This window comes from Mustela putorius, unplaced genomic scaffold (assembly GCF_011764305.1).
Source record: "Mustela putorius furo isolate JIRA1106 unplaced genomic scaffold, ASM1176430v1.1 tig00000095_pilon_pilon_pilon, whole genome shotgun sequence".
In the NCBI taxonomy this organism is placed as follows: domain Eukaryota; kingdom Metazoa; phylum Chordata; class Mammalia; order Carnivora; family Mustelidae; genus Mustela; species Mustela putorius.
Genome location: NW_025421280.1, coordinates 14,611,562 through 14,638,801, shown reverse-complemented (window position 1 = coordinate 14,638,801; position 27,240 = coordinate 14,611,562). Strand labels below are relative to the sequence as shown.

At 45.7% G+C, this 27,240-nt stretch overlaps 1 protein-coding gene across 12 annotated transcripts in view; it reads left to right on the top strand.

Annotated features, from left to right (window-relative positions):
• Positions 1-3,906: 3,906 nt before the first annotated feature.
• Positions 3,907-27,240, top strand: part of PXK (PX domain containing serine/threonine kinase like) — an 81,578-nt gene continuing 58,244 nt past the window's right edge. For 7 of the 12 annotated variants that reach the window (XM_045078386.1, XM_045078408.1, XM_045078406.1 and 4 more), the window contains exon 1: positions 3,908-4,139. In XM_045078386.1, the coding sequence (XP_044934321.1) occupies positions 4,038-4,139 (102 nt within the window). In that variant the 5' untranslated portion in view covers positions 3,908-4,037. Of the gene's footprint in view, positions 4,140-27,240 lie in introns of all 12 variants that reach the window. The other 5 variants (XM_004738261.2, XM_045078377.1, XM_013053422.2 and 2 more) reach the window with 3 other exon arrangements.

Here is a 27,240-nt window from a genome sequence, read left to right as displayed (position 1 = left end):
ATCAGGCTTTCTGCTCAGCAGGGAGCAGGCTTTTCCCTCTCCCTCTGCCACTCCCCCTGCCTGTGCTCTCCCGCTCTTTCCCTGTCAGATAACTAAATAAATTCTTTAAAAAGAAAGAAAGAAAGAAAGAAAGAAAGAAAGAAAGAAAGAAAGAAAAAGAAAGAAAGAAAGAAAGGGAGAGAGAGAGATAATTTTGAGTTGGGAGGCAATGCTGTTTAGGAAGCACTGAATTTTCCACAAGCTTCTGTGATTTGCTTTGTAGAACAGTTGCCAGATCTGGAAGCAACCTCACTAAATCTTCCTCATTATCTTCAGCCTGGCCAAATGCCAAGTGTTAAACAACCTGTGGGCCATCTACACATTTGGCAACATATAGGGATCTAAATATTTGTTTTTTCCCTGCTAGCCTGAGTAGTTGTGTATGTGGCAAAAACCAAGGTATACATAACTCACTCGCTTTGCTGGGTCTGAGGCTGGAAGCAAAGCTGATTGGATTTAGATCAGCTCTGGCCTGGGGAGGGTTTCTCCACATCCAACAGGAGCCACTTCAAAAGCTGTCACAAGTTTTGGGGCCTGGTCTCCAGAAGATTTAGGAGCAGTTAAATTCAGGATCCTCAGGGGATCACTGATAAGGCACTGATTTGGGCAGATGAAAATGAAATGATAAGGCTCGCTGTAGCACTTGTTCTGAGGGCCTACTTCAGTTGAGAATTTCCAGGGAAAGGGAAAGTCTGATTGAGAGCTCGCCTCTGGCTTCATTCCATCCTATATCCGATTTCTCGCTTTCAGTTTCTTTTCCCAAGTGAGGAATACTTAGACAAGGCTGTTATTTTATGACTTCGCAACTTGATTGTATATTGTTTTTTTCATAACCATGCAAGTAAATATCTTCATTAGAGACATTTTGGAAAATGCAGAAAAGCATAAAAATGGAAGGCATTCCTTCCTAGAGACCCTCGATTGATATTTTGGTGTTTTCCCTTGTTTTTCTATATAAACATGTTAAAAACTTGGATCCTACAAGTGCACATACTGCTTTTTCCCACTCATTATTACATCAAGAGCATTTCTCAACATCATAAATATCTTTTGATAATCTGCTTTTTAATCACTGCAAAATATTCTACTTATGATTGTCCCATGATTTGTCCAATTCCCTACTGTTAGATATTCATCATTGCATGCTATTTATTTGCACTGATCTCTATTATTTCTTAAGGCTACCCTTCCAAATGTGTGATTACTGGGTGAGAACATTTTCAAAGTCCTTGATATGTATTGTCAAATCCCAGCTCCTAGCACTGGGTAAGGTAATTATTACGTGGTAAGTACTCTGAAAATTATTCTTGAATAAATGCCTTTCAGAAAGGTGGACCAATTTATACTCCCACCAGCAGTATTTGAGAAGAGCCTTATCTTGGTCGGTCCACATTATGAAAGGAATTATGAATAAAGCAGAATTTTGGTTTCTGTGATTGTGGCAATGAAATAATCAATTTGCTTTAAAGAAATGGAAGTAAAAAGTGGAGGGGCACCTGGGTGGCTCGGTTGGTTGAGCGACCAACTCTTGATTCTGTCTCAGGTCGTGATCTTCAAGGTTGTGAGATTGGGCCCCATGGCAGGCTCAGTGCTGGGCAGGGAGCCTGCTTAAGATTCTCCCTCTTCTTCTTCCTCTGTTCCTGCCCCTCCCCCTCAAGAAAATGAAAATGAAAAATTAAAATTATAAAAGAAGAAAAAGTTGAATGATCCCTAAATGATATATGGTTGTGTTTTAGTAGATTGTTGCTTTTAAACACACGGAGACAAAACTGAGTACTAGAATTCTGATTGTATTAGGACTGAATCATGAAGTTCCTTGTTTCCCTTTTCACATGTCGATCTGTTGTGGCTACTTGCCCAACAATCGCTGTAAGCTCAAGATTTGGAGAGGGTATTCTTTGGGTACTGTCTAGGCCTTTGTTGTCATGTCTAATGGTGGTGGAGGGGAGAGTTACCAAGAAACTTTATTCTCTCTTTTTAAAAAATATTTTATTTATTTGACAGAGAGAGAGAGAGAGACAGCGAGAGAGGGAACACAGGCAGGGGAAGGGGGAGAGGGAGAAGCAGGTTTTCCACTGAGCAGGAAGCCTGATGCAGGGCTCCATCCCAGGACCCTAAGATCATGACCTGAGCAGAAGGCAGACGTTTAATGATTGAGCCACCCAGGTGCCCTGAAACTTTGTTCTCTTGTCTAAAATGCAAAAATCTAGGGGAGACAAATTTAAGAGAAACTCTCCATTCTGTGAACTGTAGGGGAAGGAAGTTAACAAATATTAAGCAAAAATGAGCTAAGCCCCTTCCTGTCCTACTGCATTCCACATCCTAACCTTTCCATACAGGTAGTAGTATCTCCATTTTGCAGATAGGGAGCTGGGGCTCAGAGAGGTTGGGTAAGTTATTCAAGGTCACACAGTTGGTAAATACCAGAGCCCCAATGATCCTGGTCCTCTGATTCCAAGTCTAACTCCGCTGTCCTGGGAGGCAGCCCTTGGAAAGATTGGTGTGGGTGGGATTCCAGGGGTGGGGTGGGGGGAGAGGACTGGGTGGCAGGGGGAGTGCCAGTATTGTGACCTTGGTTTCAGAAAGACTGTGAAGGGCAAACGTGTTGCTGGGAAGTTGATCTCCAAGCTCTGGGGCTCTGGGGTTGAGGTTCTTGGAGCCAGTACAGTGGGGCAGAAGATCCCAAGTCTTCAGGATCTTGGTTGAGAGTTTCCAGGGGTGAAGGCTTTTAAAACAATTCAGCCAACTAAGTCTGAAGATCAAATAGGCATTATTAAGTGATTCATGACTCAGGCAGGATCCCATCTAGCAAGCAGAAAGGACCTCTTAGGTGCTGTACAAAAAGGATGGTTTTTTGTTGTTGTTGTTGTTGTTGTTTATAGGAAGGAGGGTGGGGCAAGGAAGTTATTAGCAAAAGAAAGAATTATTTCAGGCGAGGGCAGGGGGTCTTACCATGCAAATTACCTCATCTTCCCTTTGTGGGGGAGGTGTGGGATAGAGAGTCTGTGGGTCAGATTACCTCACTGGGGCCGGCCATTAAATTCCTGACTGACTGTTAAAATTACATTTCTGGGAGAGTTTGAAACCACATTTAGGTTAGATAGTAAGTTCTGGTTTGGTCATGTGGCCTAGCACAAGTGACTCCATTTTGGGTCTAAGGTTTTCTTTTTGACAAGGCTTTTGTGGCTGGGGCCAAGGGTGGAGGTTGGAGTCCTGGACTGAGACCGGTCTTTTAGGATCCCCAGTTCCAAGAACATGGGTCTGAGGGTTCTGGGGTCCGAAGGCACCAATTGTGGGGTTCAATTCTGAGGACCTAGCTCTTAGGTTATTGGGTCTGAAAATCTAGGATCAAGGATTTAGTAAAACCTGAATCTTAGGGGCTTGTTTTAGAAAGTTTCTGGGTCTGCAGGGCTCGGACTGAGAGTCTCATCCTGAAGGTCCCTTTTCTGGCTGTTAGGCTCCTTGGGCCTGGGAGGTCTGGGTGGGAAAGGTCCAGCTGTAAAACTCTCAAGTCTGTTAGTCCAGGCTTTGAGGGCCTAAAGTGAAAAGCCCAACGTTGCGAGGCTTGGTTTGGCAATCTTTGGGCCAGAGATTTCCTAGATCACAGGGCTCAGGACGCCATGTCTTCGGATCTGAGGATCTCTGGACGTGGTGGCTTGGGGTGGAGTGTCCCAGGTCTGAGGCTGGATGCTGAGGGTATCGGGTCTGCGGGCGGCTGCGAGGAGCTTGGAAACGCGGGTCCAGGGAAGCGGCGACCGCGGTAGTATCGCGCTAGGACCCCGGGGGAGGCGGCGGAGGGAAGGGCGGCCAGTGTTGACAGCGAGGGCGGTGAGACGCCGGCGCTAGGACCCCGCGGGCGCGGCGGGTGGCGGCGGCGCGTGGGGCGGCGCGTGTTGACAGCGGCGGCGGCGGCGGCGGCGGAGCCGGGCGGGCGGCGGGAGTCGGCGCGCCTGGTTCCTGCTCTTGGTGTCGAGGCGGTGGCGGACGGGCGTCCGGGGATGGCCTTCATGGAGAAGCCGCCGGCCGGCAAGGTGCTGCTGGACGACACGGTGCCGCTGACAGCAGCCATCGAGGCGAGCCAGAGCCTGCAGTCCCACACGGTGCGCGGCCCGCCGGTCGGTCGGGCGGCGCGGGGCGGCCCCGGGCGGCGAGAGGGCTTCGGGCGGCCCGGTGCGGGTTGGGCAGGGTCTCCCGGCCGGGGAGCAGGGCCGGGGGTCGGCGGCCCAGGGCGGGAGGGTAGTGCCGTGGCAGTGGCTCTGGGTCAGGGGCCCCGGGGCCCAGGTGAACTCAGGTCTGCAGGGGCCGGGGGTGGGGATCTCAGCCCTCTGGGCCAAGCAGGAGGAGGGGCTCGGTGGTGCGGCTCCGAGTTGTAGGATTCCCGGGCCCACCTTGGCCAGGCGGAGTCAAGGGAACAGCTGGGACCCTCTCCTCCACTTCTGCCCGCCGCCAGCCTTCTCTCTGGGGCCGCGAGTTTTCCTCCCTTCCGCTGGGTAGCTGAGTGGCGGCGATGTGGATGTGCCTGGCCGAATCGAAGTGTGACTTTAGAGCCTACTTCTTGGGATAGCAGAATGTAAATGGCTGGTGTCTGCCGCCCCAGTTGGTGGGCAGTTGCTTGGCCTAGGCGCAGGAAGTGGTGAGGGAGGCAGTCTGGGGTCCTGCTGAGGCAGGTGTATGAGTGTGCTCCTTCCCTCCTCTAACCTGCTCTTTAGTGGGCAGTGGTAGCATTCATTTGAGTTTAAAATCCACCAGAGTAGCATAAAGGAGTAATAGGTCCTCATAGTAAACACAGACAGAGTTCATTTGTTACATATACTGTCTTTTATGGGTCTTTAAAACCAGGATTGTTTTCATTTGCCTGTACCTTTTTTTTTTAAACAACACTGTGCATTATAATTTACAAGCAATAAACCTAGAAACCAGTAGAAAAACAGGAGCTGTCAGCCAGTAGGACTTTGTTTGAGAAATAATGAATGGGGAGAGAGAGATTCCTTAAATTGTAATGTTTTGTCAGGCCACCAAATCAGATTCCAGCTCTGAGGCTTGTTTGTTTACCATTGCAGTGTGTTTAGGGTTCATCATCTGGAGGCTAAAGCCCCACAATAGCCTTCTGTCTCTCTTTTTGTTCAAGCTGTTCTGGTGACTTCAAAGAGATCTTTTATTCTGTTGTATTAAAGTGGGACTTTTTTGAACCTCAGTTTCCTCTTCCAATAGCTGTGCTTTGTAGGGCTTGGATTGTTCAAAGTGTTCATTTCCAGTTAGGAAGATGATTATATATTTTAAAAATGTATTTCATTTTCTCATTTATCTTTAATCCTCTTTTACAGACTTGGGAGAAGGCACTGTGTTGGACAGAATTTTTACCCTTTGTAATGTATACCTGTGGGAGTATGGGTTAAAGGTTGAAATTTAGGGCAGGTAGTCAAGAATAAATTCTGATATTAAATTAGATTTTTGACTTGGCTTTTGGCACGTAAATTGTACAAACTTCTGAGGAGAAGAGTTGAGTCTTTTAGGTTTATTTTGTGTTGAAAGTAAAGAGATGCTTATAAGTACTCACAAATCACTTCTTCCAGGAAGCATTCCATGATGGCCACTGCCCAAGCCCTGTGCTCACTTCCACCTTGACCTAGATCAGTTTATTCCGTAATCACGTCTTTAGTTTTCTTCTCTACCAGACTATGAGAGGAGGGACAGACGCTTAATTTTGGGTCCCAAATCCTGGTGTCTGATAGGATTTCATATGTGTTTGTTGAATGAATAAACGAATGAATTGCAACCTTACTTTGCCTCTTTTTTGTTTTGTGTAAAACAGTAGTGGTGAAAATTGGAACAATGTGGCATCTAAGGTGCTAAGTTAAGGGGGTCAGTGCTTCAGAAAGGTAGTAAAAGATGTAATAAGATTCCATTTCTACTGCTGAGCTTTTCTTTAAGAAATAAAATAATTAGAGTAGAGAATGGGAGTCCCTATAATGATGACTGATCACAAAAGATAGTGACTCACAGGAGACCCTTAGAGGCAGATGTGGTGGAGTAAAAAACACTGTAGCATTGTCTTGCGCAATTCTTGACTGTTCTATGTTCTTGTCATTTTAGCTGTAGAATTGGAGAGTGGGAAATGTTGCATCAGCCCTGAACTTTATTGAGAAAATCATATGCTGATGCAGACTTTCTGGATTATTAGCCCCTTATGAGTAAGTCAGTCCCTTTAAAACAGGAACTGTTGGAAATTATTTTGGAAAGAAGTAGTTGTTAATGGTGGCATATGGAAGAAAAGAGCATTGTTTTCTATTGGGAAAACTGAAGGTGACTTTCGTATTTGTCAGCTGAAGGGAGACGGTGTCCCAAAAGTCAGGGCAGTCCTCCCTCTGAAATGCTGAAAAATGGATGTTCTCCTTGGCTGTAGGATAGAAACATAGAGAGAGAGAGTATATAGCCTTTGAGTTGGAAGAGGCAAGATGTTAATATAGTTTTGGGCAGACACTTGCTAGTCTGTGGGCAATGCATAAGAAGGTTAACTTTTTGATGTGTATTTTGATGTTGTAAAGAGGGTAATAAATGCGTACTCTGCCTGCCTTCCAAGGTTGTTACAAAGATCAGATGCAACAGTCTTTATGAAGTATTCCTAAAGGGCGTTTCTTTTTTCTTCCATCGCTTCACTTCTGGTGAAATAACATCCAAAGCATTAAACATGGTAAAGTGTTATTATTGTAAATAGCTAATTTCTGTCCATGGTTCCTTCCCTTTACCAAGGTTGTTTAGCTTTGGGAAACAGAATTTACAGCAGAAAATCTTAGGTTACATAGGATTTAAAATTTACGGACTTGGGAGGGAAACATTCTGTGGGTTGGAAAATACAGATGCCAGGATGGAGGGAACACAAGGTCACTGCGAGAAAGGCATATTTGCATGAGAAACTGGCAGAGAGGGTACAGATTGGTAGATGATTCTGTTCTTGACTGTGGTTTGAATGATTTTATTTTCACTTTTATGGAGCACAATGAATTTGGCTTCAGGAAATAGACCAGGCCTCTGCTGCAAGGAAATGAAACTTCCATAAAATCCAAAGGGACTATAGTTAGGGAGGATGCTTTCAGCTCGGGTGGGAGGAAAGGGAAGGATTTTCCAAACAAAAGGAATTTGAATAAAAAGCCATACAGGTGAATTGTGGGAAAGTTGGGGCTATTGAAGAGAAGACAAGAGAAATAGAGATGTTCTTGGTGACGTGAAAGGGAAAACTTCTAAAAATCAATAGATTGAAAAAGTGCTTACCTAGCTGAAACAGAAACCAGAGGAAACCGATAGTTTTGGAGAGGGTTGTTATCAAATATGCATATCAGGTTTTTGCTGGTCAGTGTGCTAACGCTTCATCTCCATTTGCTCCTTTTAAAATACTCTTTTGTGGGGCTCATCTGATTCAAGGCCCATTTACTCTGCATTTGATGCATTTTGTTCTTGAGAAACAAAAGATAATTTTAGTGGTATTTGAGGCATAACACAATTTTTTTAAATCTGGAAAGATAATATTACATGTTGAGATCTTTACTGAAAATAGTTCTCTCTTTGAACCTTTGATTTTTGGAAACTGTATTCTTACACAGTTTATTTATTCATGCTGGAGATCTGGTGGTATGCTAGATAGCTCCTTCTTTCATTGAGCTTTTGTTCTGTGGGATTCTGAGGTCTTCCGTTTCCTGAGGTGTTGACAAATCAGTCAGAGTCTTTACCTGTCAAACACAGATGGTTTTGATCTTCCTTTTGTGGCTTGGATTATTGAGCCTCCGCTTATTTTTATTTTATTTTATTTTTTAAAGATTATTTATTTATTTATTTGACAGACAGAGATTACAAGTAGGCAGAGAGGCAGGCAGAGGGGTGGGGAAGCAGGCTCCCCGCTGAGCAGAGAGCCTGATGAAGGGCTCCATCCCAGGACCCTGGGACCATGACCTGAGCCGTAGGCAGAGGCTTTAACCCACTGAGCCAGCCAGGCGCCTGAGCCACCCAGGCGCCCGAGCCTCCGGTTTTTATTCAGTGACCTTTTTTAAGTCTTTTTCTTTTTATATTTTATTTATTTGACAGAGAACGAGAGATCACAAGTAGGCAGAGAGGCAGGCAGGGAGAGAAGGCAAAGCAGGCTCCCTCCCGAGCAGAGAGCCCCATGCATGGCTCCATCCCAGGACCCTGGGATCATGACCTGAGCTGAAGGCAGAGGCTTAACCCACTGAGCCACCCAGGCGCCCCTTTATGTAGTCTATTAAACTCTTTTCATACGTCCTCAGAATAAATCAATCAAATGTGATGCCAAATTAGCAGACCTCATTGCCTTCAGAGCCTGACATTTTAGGCAACCCAGTGCTCAAAATCGGGATCTCTCTGGGCTTCCTTTTGGGATGCTGTTTGGAAGTTTCTTTACAATTCCAAGTTATACTGAATACTTTAACAAAAAAAATTCCTTGAAGATATTTGCATAGGCAAATGCAAATGATAGTTCCTCATTTTATATGAAGATAATAAGTTTTCTTGAAATCTTTTTTTTGTTGTTTTTTTTAAAGATTTTATTTATTTGAGAGAGAGTGAGAGAGAGAGATGAGAGAGCACACACAGAGGGAGAATCAGGCTCCCCGCTGAGCAGGGAGCCTGATGTGAGGCTTGCTTGATCCCAGGACCCTGGGATCATGACCTGAGCCACCCAGGCGCTCCAAGTTTTCTTGAAATCAAACTACTTGTCTTTTATTTGGTTATGTATTTTTCCCGCTTGTTTTTTTTTTTTTTTTTTTTTTTAATTTTATTTATTTATCAGAGAGAGAGAGGGGGAGAGAGTCAGCACAGGCAGACAGAATGGCAGGCAGAGGCAGAGGGAGAAGCAGGCTCCCCGCTGAGCAAGGAGCCCGATGTGGGACTCGATCCCAGGACGCTGGGATCATGACCTGAGCCGAAGGCAGCTGCTTAACCAACTGAGCCACCCAGGCGTCCCTCCCGCTTGTTTTTGAAACCTGTGATGGATATAGTTGCAAAAGTCTGAGTTGGAACCTTTTAGATAATGGTAATTAGTTAATTTAGAGATTATAAGTAAACTGTATGTATTTTTTTTTTTTTAAGATTTTATTTATTGGAGCTCCTGGGTGGCTCGGTGGGTTAAAGCCTCTGCCTTTGGCTCAGGGAGCAGGGTGGTGATCTCAGGGTCCTGGGATGGAGCTCTGTATTAGTCTGTCTGCTCGGCAGGGAGCCTGCTTAACCCCTCTCTCTCTCTGCCTGCCTCTCTGCCTACTTGTGATCACTGTCTGTCAAATACATACATAAAATCTTCAAAAAAAAAAAAAAAGATTTTATGTATGTATTTGACAGAGAGAGACACAGTGAGAGAGGGAACGCAACCAGGGGGAGTGGGAGGCCTCCTGCTGAGCAGAGAGCCTGATGTGGGGCTCGATCCCAGGACCCTGAGATCATGACCAGCCAAAACATGTAAAGATCTTTTCCCCTAAAATAAACCTCAGTCCTAGAATCCTATGTTTCTTCCAGGTAACTACAGCCAGCTTCTTATTTATATTCCTACTACAAAAAAATCTTCCTAGTGGGATAATCCTCAAAAGAAGTGATGAGGACTAAGAATCATCAGCCCCTAGGGGTATCTGGGTGGCTCAGTTAAGCGTCTGACTCTTGACTTCGGCTAAGGTCAGGATCTCAGGGTTGTGAAATCAGGCTCTGCACTGGGTGGGCATGAAGCCTGCTTAGGGTTCTCTCTCTCTGCTTCTACCCTTCCCACCTCCCCCACCTGCATGCCCTCACTTAAAATTAAAAAAAAAAAAAAAAATCACCAGCCAGCCCCTAAGTCAGTCTGCAAAAAATTGACTTCAATAGGTACATGTTTTGCTCCTCAGGGCGATATAAATATTCACCCATGTGTATGTAGCCTCCATGTAGTTTGTGATCGTAATAAGATTGTTCAAAATATAGATTGTTGATTGATGGTCTAAATGGGTTCATTTGGGCCAACTAGAACCAACCTGTTTTCTAGTGAGGCTGGTTTAGTTCCTTTTCAAGCTGCTAGAGATTTCTGAGTGGCTTCACATGAAATGAGGCTCCTTTATGTTCCAGCTTTTGGCATCCTGAAGACAGGAGAGCTGGACTCGAACATTGTTTTGGAACTCAGAAGTGCTTGAGTGCTTAGGGGTGTTGTAGAAGGGAGGGTGATAGGTTTTTTTCCGTTGTTTTCCCTCTAAAACTGGAAGTCATTCTTGTCAATGACTTCTTTCACAAGTAAGATGCATATGGTAGGGGAGATTAAGGTATGACTGTCTTCAGAGGAGATGACAGAGAACTTCATTTTCAGTTTGAAAATGTTGACTAAGGACTAAGGGACAGGCACTGTATCTGGAGTAAATACTTGTACCCCTCGAGGGGAAGAGTTTATGTGGATTGACCATTTAGTCTCCAGCTGATCTTGCAGACTGTCAAATTTGGGGTGAGTCTGGCCATTTCCATTTGAAAAGCTATCACACATTTCCTCCTGCTTACTAAAAGAGTACATTTTTCCTGTGGTCTTCAGATAATTGAGTAGTTAATTTTTGTTGGGTAAGAAAGTATTCCTATTAGTATAATATTAGTTTGAGGAACCTATTGCAACAGAATTCTTCTAGAATTTTTTTTTCTTAGTAACAACTTTATATATAATTCACATACCATATAATTTACCCATTGACTATACAAGTTAAGTGTATTCACAGAGTTGTATACCTGTCTGCATAATCAGTCTTAAAATTTTATGTATTCATTTCAGAGAGAGAGAGAAAGAGAGAGAAACAGCAAGGGGGGGGCAGCAGGAAGTGGGAGCGAATGCTCAAGCAGACTCTCCACTGAACACAGAGCCTGACGTGGGGCTCCATCCCTGGATCCTGAGATCATAACCTGAGCCTAAATTAAGAGTTGGCTGCTTAACTGAGCCACCCAGCTGCCCATCCCCCCACTTTTTTAGATTTATTATTTATCATAATGAATTTTAGAGCATTTCATTACCCTGAAAGGAAGCCCCATACCTTTTAGCCGTCACCCTGGGAACTTTATAACATTGCAGGATACTAAACTCGAGACACATTCTTAGCACAAGTTCTTTACGTCTCTGGGTTTACCTCCTTTCACAGTCTTTTCAGAGGGACAGATTCTCTGTAAATGCTCATACACATGTTAAGATAACCTCCCAGATCCTCCCTGGCCTGAAGCCTGCTCTTTGGCATTGAATCTTAGGTTAAGAATCACTGCTGGAGAAGGTTTTTCGAACTGCAAAGTTGAAGTAGCTCGTATCTAAACAGTTTGTCTTGCTGCCGTATGAACCCTGCTTTCAGGAAGCTGTGGCTTTGGAACAGTAGATGAATTCTGTCCTGTCAGTGGGAAGGAGTTACTCTGGGTTGTACCTTGCTGAGGGCATTGAGGCGTAGGTGCTGAGATGACTTAGTACAGGAGCCCAGCGGAAGGCACGGGCCTCTGTGTGGGACAGCAGGGTGTTGGCACCCTGGCCACCTTACTCTTTATGACATTTCAACCGGGCTGCCACACTGCTTCCGTGTGGCTCCTCAGAAACTGGTCATCTCTCCGCAGTTCAGTCGAGGCTGTTTTGGGGTGGCGGGAGGAGGGAGTGACTAGAGCGTTGGTAAGGGACAAACCTGGATTTAAGATGCCGCAGCTGTTTCTGAGGTGCAAAGGGAAGGCAGTGTTGTTCCGCATGCCTGCCTTCCAGCCTGCCCTTCGCCCGGTGACCGGGGACTGGTGGGTGGGGACAGGTGCACTTTAGTCCTGCAGGGGGAAATGGAGCCTGAAGCGGGCCTGCTCACACCACACTGAGCGCTCTCACTGTCCCCCCCAGAGCACAGGGAAGGGCTGGCTGACACATCGCTGTGCTCCAGACATCCCCATGTGTCCCCCTGTGCATACCACATTCACTAACAGCCTGCTGCTCTCCACTCCGTGCTGCTTCTCAGGTTCTGGCTCTGGCTCTCCGACGGCCACTGCGGTCGGTGCTGGGGGTGCGGTGGTGAGCAGGCCTGACTCCGGGAGCTCTGAGCATGCAGGACTCACTTCTGCCCCTTCCCGCCACTCAGAGAGCAAGGGGCATTTGGGTGGTGCCTGTGGGCAGCTTGTTCTGCCTTCTGCCTCTGTCCATGTCTTTCTCTCTGAGTTTATTCCCCACTCCAAATCCAGCCTTTCATGTCTGTGTATTGTTACTTTGATTCCATTTCAAACTAGCACATTCCTTAGCGTATAATAAATAGACTCAGTCCTGTTTGTTGAGTAAATGGATTTGTTGTATGATTGCCGTTATCTGAGCTACAACTCAGGGAACCCTTCCTGGGGACAACTACCTTACCAAGCTTGATATGCTTTTCTTTATTTTTTTAAGAAGATTTTATTTATTCACTTGAGAGAGAGACAGAGAGAGCACAAACAGGGGAAGAGGCAGAGGGAGAGGAAGAAGCAGACTCCCCACTGAGCAGGGAGCCTGAAACAAGGCTCTGTGCCCCATCCTGGGATGATGACTTGAACCTAAGGCAGATGCTTAACCACTGAGCCACCCAGGCACCCCTGCAGAGCTGGATATGCTTTTCCTTCCTGTGAAACTCCCATTGAGCTTTATTGGTTCCAAACATGCAAGCATTTTACATACCTGTTCTTTCTTTCTTTTTTTTTTTTTTAAGATTGTATTTATTTATTTGAGAGAGAGGCAGTGAGAGAGAGCATGAGAGGGCAGAAGGTCAGAGGGAGAAGCAGGCTGTCGGTGGAACTGGGAGCCCGTTGTGGGACTCGATCCCAGGGCCTGGGATCATGACCTGAGCCCTAACCAAGAGTCAGTGCTTAACGGATTATGCCATCCAGGTGCCTCCATACCTGTTATTTCTTACTACTTTGTTTTCTATTTGTAATCTCCCCCTCCCACACACGTGAAAGGGTAAGGCAGGAGCAGAGGGACAATAACCTTAGTGACCTTGGACAAACGGTTTAATCTCTGTTTCTTTGTAAAGTGCAGATGATAAGAGTACGTTAGAGCTGTTGTGAGGTAAATTAACTGAGCTCACACGTGGAACGTTCTCAGCAGAGATCGGCACATAAGTATCAGCTGTTTTGATGTAGTTTATTACCTCTGTATTTGCCAGAACACTGGTAACTAACTTCTCAGGTACTGGTACTTGCTGGGTGCTTAGATATGTTTAGCAGAAAAAGGAGAATTATTTATTTAAAAGTTTGTTTCACTGTCAGCTGTGACCGCTTTACTACCAAATGGCAAAAAAGAGACCAGTGACCTGTCAAAGAGCAACTCCCCTACCGCCTTTTTCTTTTTCGCTCTGAAGGAACCTGTTTTGATAGCAAGGCTCAGGAGATGCAGCCTGGGGTCCCCTGCCTGGCACCAGAGCCAGCTTTTGGCATTCAGAGGCGGCGGAAGAGGTGGAAGAGGCAAATGGGCAGGCCACGGGGCTCGGAACTGGCAGATGGGCTCCCAGAGGCCGGGCCTTGGGGCGGGGGGGGGGGGTTGCCCGGCAAATGCCCATTTCAGCTCTTTACCTCGAAGCTTTTGTGCGTCCCCCACATCGGTGTACACACATTTTCCTGTGGCAGTGGGGTGAGAAACAGAAAGCGCTGTGCTCTGTTCTTGCCCCTGCCAAGTAGACCGTGCCAACCCATACTTGTGAGGGGGTGGGCTGGGGGGCAGCTGACCTCTTCAGAACACCGCTTCCTGAGACGTGCACTTCTGTTCTCTGGAGCCCCGCTGACTTCCTTTCCCCTAGGCAGGCTGTGGGCACAGACTTTTTGGGTGTCTTTCACTCTGTGAAGCACAGAACTTCTTCCTTGTCGGAAAGTCTCTACGGTTTGGGAACCTTAGCAAGCACCTATGAGGAGTCTCCTGTGAACTGGGCACTGGGCGGTGAATTAAGATAAAAAGATGCACGAAGCAGGGAGCTTCTTTCCTGGTAGAGGTGGCAGATGTCTGAACCAAGGGTGACGGTGTTGAAAGTGCTTGCCTGCCTGGGAGCCCTGAGGGGACAGTGGGAGTGGCTCCAACCCCCAGGTCCTTCCTGGGGCTTTGACCTCAACAGCTTCTCAGAGAACAGGTTCTAAATTAGCATTCCCCAGGCTTTTGAACTTGCAGACTCCTTTCATCTACTACTGAATTATAAAAAACTCCCTCTGGAAGTGATTTTGAATTAAAAAAATATTTTATTCAGATCAGTACATTATTGAAAATTATATGAATGTTTGGGATCTGAATTACATTGTTTTTTGAAATACAAGAGGCAGTGAGAATTGTGATAAGGTGAACACAGCTTAAGGCTCTGATAATGCACATCTTCGGACATTTTGCAGAATTACCAATTTTATTATGGTTCTCACTTCTCGTATTTCTCACTAACTTCTCACTTAACTCATATTTTACCATTGGCATTCCTAATAAAAGCCTGTCGTTAGTCATGGTCCATTAATGGGTATAAATGAAACCATGTATGACGCAGAGCAAAATCTATTAAAAAGCAGGCGCCTGGGTGCTTCATTAAGCTTCTGCCTTTGGCTCAGGTCATGATCCCAGGGTCCTGGGATTGAGCCCCAAAACGGGCTCCTTGCTCAATCGAAAGCCTGCCTCTTCTTCTCCCACTCCCCCTGCTTATGTTCCCTCTCTCACTGTGTTTTTCTCTGTCAGATAAATAAATAAAATCTTTCAAAAAAAAAAAAAAAAAAAAAAGAGTTGAAAAGCTATGTAGAGGCCCAAACTGTGATAAACCAAATAAACCATGAACACACTCATCTGATTTCTGTGACTGGCCCCATGTTTCCTGTGAGTTCACTTGGAGGCTCTTAGTCTGTTCTGGGCTAAAGGGAGGGAAAAAAAAAATTTTTTTAAGATTTTATTTATTTTTCAGAGAGACAGCGAGAGAGCTCACAAGCCAGGGGAGTGGTAGCAGAGGGAGAAGCAGGCTCCCCTCTGAGCAGGGAACCCAATGAGGGACTTGACTCCAGGATCCTAGGATCATGATGTCAGCTGAAGGCAGATGTTTAACCAGTTGAGCTGTCCAGGGGTCCCAAAGGGAGAAAATATTTAAATAATTATTTTATTGATGTATTTTTTAAAAATTAGAAATGTAAACAGAAGCCTTGTAACCTTTAATACATAAATCCTTCCTGAGACTGTAGCTGTTCATCCTCTTCTAAACTGTTACTAACCCACCCCATAAGGATCTCAGTTTAAAATACTAAAGAATGACTAGCTGTGTTCTCTGAGGCTGGGTTGCATTCGCAGACTTCAGTTAATTCAGCCATGCTGCTGTGAGCGTGCCCTTTGTTCCTGGCACCGTGCTGCACACTTGGGGAGCACATCCGAGCAAGACCCATGCGGTCCCTGCCTTTGTTTGTTCATTCCAAAAGGATCTGTCATGGAGGATTCTGATGGGAAGTAGAAGATGGGAAGGGGAGATTGGGCCAGCTCTGGGGTCCCTTGGAGACCAGGCTCAGGGATCTGAACAGCAGTGAGGGACGTTAGCAGGTTATGTAGCATGTGGAAGTGGTTTTTAGGAAGCTTATTTTGCTGCTGGTGAGTAGGGGTCGGTGCAAAGCATGAAGGGAGGGGAGAAGCGAGTTCAGGGTGGTAGTGAAGCGATGGGTTAGAAAGGCCACATCAGGGGCGCCTGGGTGGCTCAGTGGGTTAATAAGCCGCTGCCTTCGGCTCAGGTCATGATCTCAGGGTCCTGGGATCGAGTCCCCCATCGGGCTCTCTGCTCAGTGGGGAGCCTGCTTCCTCCTCTCTCTGCCTGCCTGCCTCTCTGCCTATTTGTGATCTCTCTCTGTCAAATAAATAAATAAAATCTTAAAAAAAAAAAAAAAAAGAAAGGCCACATCAGGTCAGTGGCAGTGGGGAGAGAAGCACTGGAGAGAGGCAGGAACGCAACAGAGAAGTCTGCTAGGTAGAGGCCACAAGGGAAACAAAGGCACCAGAAAAGAATAGAGAAACGGTCCAGGGTAAGTGAGCAGTAACTGGTTTACCCAGGAAGATTGTGAGTCTGAGTCTGGTTCTAGAAAGTTCGGGCAGTACTGAAGAGGCAGTGGCACTTGCCATGATAACAGCTAGGGCCCAGCCCTGTGCTAAGTTCTCTATGTTACTTATCTCACTTCCTAAGTTGGACAAATGCAGGCGCCCGTGTAACCACTGTAACATTTTCATCACTCCAGATATTTCCTTGAGGCCTCTTTGCAGTCAGGATCCTTCCTCTGGTCCCTGGCAACTACTGGCCTGCTTCCTGTTACTGTCATTTCACCTTTTCTAGAATGTCGTATATATAAATGGCATCTTTTAAGGTATAATGGTTTGCATCTGGCTTCTTTCACTTAGTGTAAAGCTCTGAGATTCTTTCATGTTGTCGCATGTTTCTTTTTATTGCCGGGTAATATTTCACCTTTTGTTACGCATTCATTAGCTGGTGGACATTTGGCTTGTTTCCACTTTGGGGCTGTTGCGAATAAGAGCTTCTATGAACATTGGGTACCAGTCTTTGTGTGGACAGACTTTCATTTCTCCTGGGCAGATATCTAGGAATGGAATTGTTTAGTCATATGGTGAGCGTATATTTAACTTTAAAAGAGAAATTGCTCAGACTTTTCTGGATTCTTACCTGATTCTCATGACAACTCTGGATTGAGCTATTATCTCCATTTTTCTGTTGGAAGAAAATGAGGTCCAGAGAGGGTAAGTAACGTGTTCCAGGCCATGGGGCTGGGGGCGGCAGAATGGTCTGTAGGCCAGTGGACCTTGAGCCATCCCCAGCCTGGTCTGTTATCAGGGTGCACAGAGCCGTGGACCTGTTTGATGTCTCCCTGAAGCCTGGGCTTAGACGAGGCTGAGTTAGGGGTCCTCCCCTGAGTCACTGAACCGGACAGTGGTTTGGGTTGCCATTTCCTCCGTTCTCCCACCCTGGCTGCAGAGGCCTGGAGTTAGTTCGTTACGTGCCGTGGAGGCTGTAGGGCCGTGCTGTCCAGATCACGCATGTAATTGTAAGTTTTCTCATATCCACATTAGAAAAGTAAAAAGGAAAGGTGAAATGAATTTAGGTGATCTATTCCTAACCCAATATATCCAGAATATTATTTCAATGGATAAGCAGTATAAAAACTATTAATATGTTTTATGTTCTTTATGTCCTACAAAGTTTTTGAAATCTGGTGTGCATTGTACAATTACAACATACTGCAGTTGGAACTAGCCGCATTTCAGATTCACGATAGCTACATCCTGCTTGTGGCTACTACCCTGGACAGGCCAGATGCAGACATTAAAAATAATATCTAGATGTATGGTTGCTAATATAGAAAGAGATTTGTCTTATATATATATATTTTTAAAGATTTATTTATTTATTTGACAGAGATCACAAGTAGGCAGAGAGGCAGGCAGGGCCAGGGGCGGGGGAAGCAGGCTCCCCACTGAGCAGAGAGTCCGATGCAGGGCTCGATCCCAGGACCCTGAGATCATGACCTGAGCCAAAGGCAAAGGCTTAACCCACTGAGCCACCCAGGTGCCCCGAGATTTGTCTTATATTAAGTGGGGGGAGAAAAACAAGTCATAACACAACTATGTTTACTGTGCTTACGTTTTCATAAATATCTCATGTGTATGTTTGCAAACAGTTCATAACTCTACTGTCCAGTGGCTACAGTTAGCCACTTAGACTACTTAAATTTTTTTTTTTTTAAGATTTTATTTATTTATCAGAGAGAGGGAGAGCGAGCGAGCACAGGCAGAGTGGCAGGCAGAGGCAGAGGGAGAAGCAGGCTCCCTGCTGAGCAAGGAGCCCGATATGGGACTCGATCCCAGGACGCTGGGATCATGACCTGAGCCGAAGGCAGCCGCCTAACCAACTAAGCCACCCAGGCGTCCCTAGACTACTTAAATTTAATAAAATTAAATAAAACTTAAACTGCAGTCCCCCAGTCAGTGGCCACTCTGTTGGGCCTCACAGCCTTAGGTCAGGACTCTCTCCAGACTGCTGAATGGAGTGAGAAGACCTGAATGGGAGCACAGGACATGACCACCCTGCAGTGACCACTGAGACCAAGAGCCTAAATGATTTCTGATAGTAAAGCACAGGGAGGATGTGCAGTTGTTGTTGGAGGTGAACAGGAGCATAGTGTGGAAACAGAATGGCCCAGTCAAAGGCTCTGTTGCCTTCTGGGACAGCTGAAGTTAACCACCATTCACATTGCTGGGTGCTCACTCCAGAAGCCTGATACTTGCTTCAGGACATCTAAAAATGTTCCTCTCTGCTCTTTGGAACCTGCCTCGTGTTTGGGGGGTGCTTATTTAATATTGGGAAGAGAAAAGACTTTTCACATTTGTACACAGCTTCTCTACGGTGCCCGGTTACATCCAGCCCACAGTTTGCGAACGTGCAGGAGGAGGCAGCTCGTGGAGCGCAGAGGTCCTCAAGCCAGGAGCCCGTGCTGGGAGATGTGGAGAGCTCTGCAGCTGTTTCAACTCCTGTCCCCCAGGCCTGGGTTCCTGTGGTCCCCAATGTGCCCTCACTCTGGGCTCCTTCCTCACTTGAGCGACTGGTTCTGCCTGTTTCTCTGAGCTCTCCTGCAAAATGAGGGGTGTGTGATGTGGAAGCGTCCCGCCTCAGGCCACGCAGGGTAGGAAGTGCTGTGCCCTGGGTCAGAATGGCGTGGAGTCCGTTCTCCTGACTTCCTAGCTGAGTGCCCTCCTTTAAGGCACCTGCCCTCTGAGAGGTGGGGTTCTTGTGAAATAGATAGTGACATGTACCTCCCAGCACTGCGGGGAAGTGGGATAAGCTGAGGAACCGAAGAGTAAATGCTCCACCAACGTAGCCGTTTCCCCCTTCAGCTCTGAAGAGGCCTATGGCCACACGACTTGTAGAGTCACTACACGGTTATGATTGGAACTGGCGTCTCAGGAGGACACCGGGATGCTTTTAGGCGAGGTAGAGTAAATTTACGTGCAGTCAGCCCTCCCTCATCCTTCGTGATGCTGAGCGGTTCTACTCCTTGGAAACCCCTAGGGACTTCCCGAGCTTGACTTCCCCATAGTTTCAAGCTCCTTTCCCACCAAATATTTTACCACCGCTGAAACTAATAGGAGGGTTAATTTGTTTGGCTTTCATCTTCTGTTTTTCCAATCTCCCCAGCACAGTAAAGGTGCTGGTGAGTCATAAAATGACTGAAAGTTCACTTACCAAGGGAAGAAAGATGATAGCTTGCATTCATCATGGATAAGGTACTGTGCTCTTCTCTGAGCTCAGATAATCTCAGTTCTTATCGCTCAGGATTCTTCTAAAGTAGCATGTTTAAAATTACATGTGTAGCAAACCAAGGAACTTTTGGAAAAATTGTTTTTCCTGATTAGGAAAGTAAAATATGCTCATTGCAGATAACCTAAAAAATATGCAAAAAAAAAAAAATAGCCAGGAGAATTTAGACCACACATAATTTCACCCCAGAGATAACTACTGTTAATATCTATTGTAGTTCCCTCTTCTTATCAATGTTATCAGTTTTTTTAACCCTTTAGAATATTTGACATTATAGCATCCACATTGTCCTGTGTCATGAAAAATTCCTATAATACACCATTCTAAAGGCTTGCATAATCTTTCACTACATGGTCATACCATAAACAACATAACGTTTCTCTTACTGTTGATATCCGGCTCTTTTTAGGGTGAGGCTTTTAACTTAGCTTCCTTAAAAGTGGATATAGAGGGGCGCCTGGGTGGCTCAGTGGGTTAAGCCGCTGCCTTCGGCTCAGGTCATGATCTCAGGGTCCTGGGATCGAGTCCCGCATCGAGCTCTCTGCTCTGCAGGGAGCCTGCTTCCTCCTCTCCCTCTCTTTGCCTGCCTGTCTGCCTGCTTGTGATCTCTGTCTGTCAAATAAATAAAATCTTTAAAAAAAAAAAAAAAAGTGGATATAGACAGGATTCCGGGCTGGCTTGGTTGGTGGAGCGTGTGATTCTTGATCTCCGGGTTGTGAGTTTTAGCCCCACATTGGGTATAGAGATTACTTAAAAATAAAAACCTTTTTTTTTTTTTTTAAGATTTTATTTATTTATTTTGACAGAGAGAGAGAGAGCGAGCGCACGAGCGTGCACGCGAGTTAGCGCACAAGCAGGGGGAGTGACCAGGAGAGGGAGAGGGAGAAGCAGGCACCCTGCTGAGAAGGGAGCCCTAAGGAGGGCTCCATTCCAGGACCTCAGGATCAGACCCCAGCTAAAGGCAAACTGAGTCACCCAGGTACCTGTTAAAAATAAAATCTTAAAAACAAATAAGTAGATAAATAAATGTAAGCGTAGAAGCTGGGACAAGAGAAGCTGGAGTAGTGGTGCCTGCTGTCAGCAATCAGAGACTGATACAGTTATTTCCTGTGTTCAGAGAGAATGGCTGCTTTTTGTTTTTCCCTAGGTACTCCTGACAGTGCTGTGGCCATCTCCTGAGCTTGCTGATTGGGGCTCTGGTGTATTCATCTGTACACACCTTGTGTTTGTTTTTTCTTAGCAGGAAAGAAAACTAAGTTATGGAGCTGGCTTCTTGGGCTGGGTGCTGTTAAGTATACGGGTTCCTCTAATATTTACTGCCATCCTGCTGGAAAGGTATGCTTTTGCAGATAAACTGAGGCTCAGAGGCTCAGCAAAGTTAGGTCTCAAAACTAGTAAGTGCCAGCTGGGGTTTGAACTGGGTCTCTGTGACTGGAAAACCAGGCCCTCTCCCTTTGGGGACTTGCAGTGGAGGCATGGGGGAGGCGCGCGCACTGTGGCCCATCAGCATATCAGCCTCCAGAAGGCTTTGGGGCCATGGCACAGAGCGGGAAAGGCCCCAGGAGGAGGAACACTTCCTTCTTAGCTGGTACCCGGGTCATTACTAGCTGTCAGATACCAGAGCCCCCATGAACATCATTATTTCCGACCAGATCAGAGTTTTCTTGTCAGCCAGCTAAATAGTGGTTCTTGGAGGTTATGTTCACTGCGTCTGTTTCTACACTTTTAGGGCACCGGCCCAAGAAATTTGAGGATTATTGGAGGTCATATTTTGTTTTTAATTACTATTTAATTGAGCCCGAGATTTTTGAGGGTTTTTCCCCCTTTGCTTTGACGTAAGATGGGATTCATGTCTCATCTTAGCAAATTATGTGATTTGTTTTGGCGTCATTTAAGGGTCCTTGTACCACAGAATGCCACAGAAACTGCTGTTTAAAATGCCATGTTCATTCTCTAGTCATGTCTGTGGCCAAGAGGATTTTTGAGCGCTGCTTTGCAGTGTTGCTCCTAGCTGAACATCGGCTGTCTTTGAAGTCAGGCAGGGAGACCAGCTCCCCCGGCAGGGCAGGAGACTGTCCCACAGAGGAGAGCTTGGACTTCAAAAGGCCTGGAGAGGGAAGAAGCTTGCTCAGTAAGGTGGTGGCATCTCACTGCAGGCATCAAAGCACATTTATGAACGTGTTCCTTGCCCCTTCTGGGAACACAGAGTAGAAACTGGAGAACTTGCTTTGCATGAAGGTGAAGCACACAGTTCTATGATTCAGTTAGATTTTAAATGAGACTTATTTCACTTGGTCGAAAAGGAGATACAGTTGGCTTCACTCACCTGCCCAATATTTAATTAATTTATTTATTTGAGAGAGCACATCTGCACACAGTGGGGAGGGGCAGAGGAAGAGAGAGAAACAGACTCCCTGCTGAGCAGGAAGCCTGATGCAAGACTTGATCCCAGGACCCCAAGATCATGACCCGAGCTGAAGGCAGACATTTTACTGACTGAGCCACCCAGGTGCCTCCCCTTCAAATGCCTTTTAAAACACGAATGCTGGGGCATCTGGGTGGCTCAGTGGGTTAAAGCCTCTGCCTTCGGCTCGGGTCATGATCCCAGGGTCCTGGGATTGAGTCCTGCATCGGGCTGCGGAGCCTGCTTACCCCCCTCTCTCTCTGCCTACTTGTGATCTCTGTCAAATGAATAAAATCTTAAAAAAAAAAATGCTTTCATTGGTTTGGGGGCAGGTTTTGCACATTATTGGAGTACACAGCAATGAGAATAAAGCACTGGTACATTTCAGCACTGAAAATCTACAAATGAAACAGCAATAGTAATGAATATTTAGCAGAGCAAGGAGTCATCATTAATTCTAGGTGAAATATTAAGAATTGTAAGCAGCCGGGCAGGTTGCTTTGAGCTGAGCAGAAGTCCTGCAACTGAGAATTTCCTTCGAGACCTTGTTGTCTTTCGGGATGCTGTTGCCCAATACCTGTGAGCTGTGGCCCTTGTGCTGTGTGATACCATGGGTTTGAATATTAGGTTTATAAATAGGGATGATAAATCAGGGCTTGGAAGATCCATGGAGACTTTCTTTAAAAAAAAAATTCTGTTTTATTATTTAAGTAGAGTTGACTTACAACTCTGAGAGCATGAGAAGGGGATTAAGGAGTAGAGGTAGAGAGAGAAGCAGACTCCCCACTAAGCAGAGATCCTGATGTGGGGCTCTCTCTCAGGACCCTGGGAGCATGACCTGAGCCAAAGGCAGGTGCTTAACTGACTGAGCCATCCAGTCACGTGGCCTATTTATTTTATAACTGGAAGTTTGTACATCTTAACCCCCTTCATCTATTTCAATCTATTTCACCCATGTCCCCACACCCAATGAGATTTTCTTGAGCATGCTGTTTGACTTTTCCTGTATGTAGATGTGCATGAAAAAGCAACATGCTTCCTCCTTTCCAAAGGAGCAATCAGTCAGTTAATTAATTCCCACCAACGAGTATTTGCTGCTATGGGCCTGACCTCGTGCTGGGTGCTGTTTTCAATACAAAGAAATACGTGGATTCTAGCCCTTGAAGAACTTAATTCAGTTGGAGAGAGTCCCTCCTCTCCCCGGACATAGGTAGACATAGGACAGTAACATGATTAAACAGCTGACCTTGCCAGATGTTGACTCGGTAGAACAGAGAAAGAGGGGAATCGGTAGGCGATGTTTAGGACACACAGAATCTGACTGAGCAGAGGCGGGTTTGAGGTGGAGGAAGAGTTAGGACACTTCGGGTGGGTGAGAGCCAAACATGGAAGCTAGGCTAAGAGTTGGGTTTTAGTCTCTGGCCATTGGGAACCCTGGAACGTTCCTGAGCAGGGAAGTAGGATGTTGTTGGATGGCCAGTAAGTTCACCCATGCTCAGCGTTCTTTGCAGGCCTTCCTATGAAGGGAAAGTGCCAGGAGGAAGTGGGTTTGGGAATGAACCCAAGAGAATGGTGGGGCTAGTAGGTGCTGGAGACCGGGCCTTCCACCTCAAGCTATTACTTTCTTTCTAGTCAACGTATTTGCCTTTTCAGAGATCCCAGCTGCAAAATGAGGGTAATGGTTCCCATCGGCAAGGAGGGGCGAGGCTGGGGATGGAGGAGGCTCTGAGGTTTGGTGGGTGCTTGGCTCATTTGTTTCCTTCCTCTCTTGAGAGGGTTTTTATTTTTATAGTGGAAAGCTGCTTCCTTTTTAAGAGGTTTTAGAACCATGGTTCTCGCCCCTGGCTGCACTTTAGAATCACCTGGGGAACTTTTAGGACCTACTAATGCCGTGTTTCAGCCAGACAAGTTAAATCAGAATCTTGGGGAGGGAGGGTCAAACCTTTAGTATCCTTTTATTTTTATTTTAGTTCTCTAGGTGATTATCGAATGCAGCAGCATTGGGACCCTCTGCTTTAGAGATGGTGATGTGGGAACACAGACAGGTGAAGTACCTCCAAAAAGCTGCCCTCATCTCTCTGTACTTTGAGTCTTATCTGTGCCAGAAGAGAAGGAAGAATTATGTGGGTTAATCTGGTTTGAAGGTTTGCTTAAGTTTGGGTTTTAGTTCCTTTAACACATTTTTTTCCCAGAGTGATCAGTGTTTGTAGCCTCATTAAGGTAATTTGGGGCCAGACAGATTCAAAATAAGTTTTCCTTCTCATTTTGTTCCTAAAATTTCATCGAACCAAGGCATCTTTGAATGTCACCTATTGTGCAGGGAAATCTTAACTGCGTTTCTGAAAACTTAGGAAGCAAAATGCCAATGAGGATGCTTACTTGGAAAACGGCCTGTGTTGGGAACATTAATCAACAGTTGTGGAAATGACAGCCCCCTCCCCCCCAGTACTGGAGTCAGTGGGTCACCATCATTAGAAATGGACCACTTGGGTGCCTGGGTGGCTCAGTGGGTTAAAGCCTCTGCCTTCATCTCAGGTCATGATTCCAGAGTCCTGGGATCATCGAGCTCTCTGCTCAGCGGGGAGCCTGCTTCCCTCTCTCTCTCTCTGCCTGCCTCTCTGCCTACTTGTGAACTCTGTCTGTCAAATAAATAAATAGAATCTTAAGAAAAGAAAAAAAGAAATAGACCACTTGAGTTGCACCCACTAGTGAGGTCTCTCATCTTTCAGGGTTGCAGAAAGAGCTCAGGGCTCCCCAGGTCACTTAGGGCTGCGAGCCGGGCAGGTGGGAGGGTCTTGGGAATCTGCTACTGAGGTTGCATTTCCCACTCAGCGGCTTCCTAGTTATGTGACCTTAGCTCCCTCAGCGGAGCTGAGATCTAACCTCTTGGCAGCTGTGAGAATTGGAAAGAAGTGCAGAGTAAAGGGCTTAGCAAAGTTCCAGGCACAGGATCGGTGCTTGCTTCTCTCTAACGTCACTTAAGTAAGAAATTCCATGGTCCTGGTGCCTTTCCAGTTTGAAGAACTTCTGCACCAGACCACACAAACTAGCCAAAATGCTAGGGCTTGACAGGATGGCCACTCTGCCCCACCGAGATGGAGGGCATGGTGTCATGGGGGGAGCAAGGAGAAGGCCTGTTGGGGAAGTGGCAGCAGATGGCAGGGTTTGGGGACAGGTGTAGACCTATGAGACTCAGGGCTGCACTACAGAGCCCTTCATTGCCTGATGGGCCTTGGTGGTTTATTGTCTCTTTGATATACATGGCAGTTTCCATTCCGCATTAGAGATGACAGAAAAGATGGGAAAGATTTGCTGGAGGATTCTGGGCTGCTGACCGCGGTGCAGGAGGAGAAGGTATGACTTCAATGTTGGGTTTCTACCAGTCCCCAGGGCACTCTTCTTTCTGCTTTAATAAGAGCTACAGCCTGATTGCCAGCAGTGGACAGCAGTGCTCTGTTTAGTTTGCAGATTGGAAATTTGAGGTGAAAATATCTCCTTTTGGTCAAGTGGATGGTGGTATCAAGCAAAATAAAAAAAAAAATCAAACATTTTATAGTAAGGGACTAACTTGCCTTATTGAACTGGAGTAAAATTATTTCTGAGTAGGGACACTCAGGTGGGTCAATCGGTAGAGGGACTCTTGATCTTGGGGTTGTGAGTTCGAGCCCCATGTTGGGGTGGAGTTTACTTAAAGGAAATATTTTCGAGCAAAATTACCTTATATTCTCCAGTGTCTTTCTGTATCTGTTACCAGATGGCATATGGGACTTGGGGGCCACAGTGAAGCCTTAATGGGTCCCTGATGTGTTTTTACACAATGGTGGTGCTTTCAGGCCACCAGTAACTAAGTAAGTCTAGGTGGACACAAGTGGTGTTGTATATGAGATACTAGTAGGCTATGGCCAACTACAGATGAAGACAGAGGTAGCCCCCAGCACCACCCTGTAAGCCAAGCCTCCATGGATGGGGATGTTTAATGATGCGCCTGAACCTGGCTGTCTCAGCCTTAGCACCAAGGACATTCGGTGCCAGGTAGTCCTTCGTGGCGGGGGTGGGCAGGGAGGGCTGTGCTGTCCATTGTAGGTGTTTTGCAGCATCCCTGACCTCTGTCTACTGGATGCCAGTAGCTCCCTCATCCCTTGTGACAACCAGTGATGTCTCCAGACATTGCTAAATGTCACTTGGGTCAGAATCACCCTCTTTTGAAATCACTGGCCTAAATTTAAAGAATGTCTTGGCACAGACATTAATGGCGATGTCATTTTGGCTATCACCGTCTGACAACATGACCCAGGCATTATCTTGTAGTTACTGCTTCCCTCTGTCACATGCTTTTCCCAGTCATTATTGCTTTATAGACAGGGTCTTTTTTAAGACAGTGTAATAATCATAATCACAATAATAGACAACTTTATAGGGTATCAATGAAGAGACTTCAGGAATACCTTAGTGAGAATTATTAGCCTGATAGTCCTGCAATCCTGGAGTAGAGACAATGGTAAAGGCTCATGGAAGACTAGAGCACATAGTGGTTACTGTCAGTTGCGGGGAGGGGAGAGGAATAAAGGGCAAAGAACATATAGAAAGGAGTAAGGTGAGAAGATGTTTGCCAGTTGACCAAATAGTGTAGACATAACCGACTCTGGCACAAATGTGTGTTCAGGAAGTTCTAAATTTTATTAAGTAAACTCTGCTCTCAATCTGGGTCTCAAACTCACGGCTTTGAGATCAAGAGTCCTGTGTTTATAGACAAGTTTTTGTTTTTGTTTTGTTTTAATCTAAATTGTGTGTCTACGAAGGAAGGAATGGAATCAGACTGTACCTTTCTGTTCAGACTTACACCCCAGCATGAATAAAGTACAGGGATTGGAACGTTATGGGTGCATTAGTGGATATTTACAGTTGGCAGCAATGTCTTTGTAAAGCACAGGTCTGAACTTTAAACTCAACATATGTAAAGCGCGACAACTGTGTTTTTACTCAGTACCTACAAAGTGCCCAACACTGAACTGGAATTTTTAAAATTAGTATTATTCGAGGGGCGCCAGGCAGCTCAGTCGTTAAGTGTCTGCCTTTGGCTCAGGTTATCATCCCAGGGTCCTGGGATCCAGCCCCACGTTGGGCTCCCTGCTCAGCAGGAAGCCTGCTTCTCCCTCTCCCAATCAATCTCCCTGCTTGTGTTCCTCTCTTGCTGTTTCTCTAGCAAATAAGTAAATAAAATCTTTTAAAAAAATGAATTAAATTAATATTATTCCTCTGATAAATCATAGTGAAATAATAGATGCTAAAAGTGGTTTTTGAGAATCAACATTTTCCCTCAATTTTAGACATCAGAAGAGCTTGTCTTTTCAATGTGTGGTTGTTTGGAAGTACTCCATGATATATGCTAATTTCAGCTTGACTCTGAGAATGTAAAAGCCCAGAAAATTTGCCTGGAAAAAAGAAAATTTTCACCATAAAGGATTGATCCCCCAAATTTAAGAATGTCAGAAGTTTTCAGCATTTTAT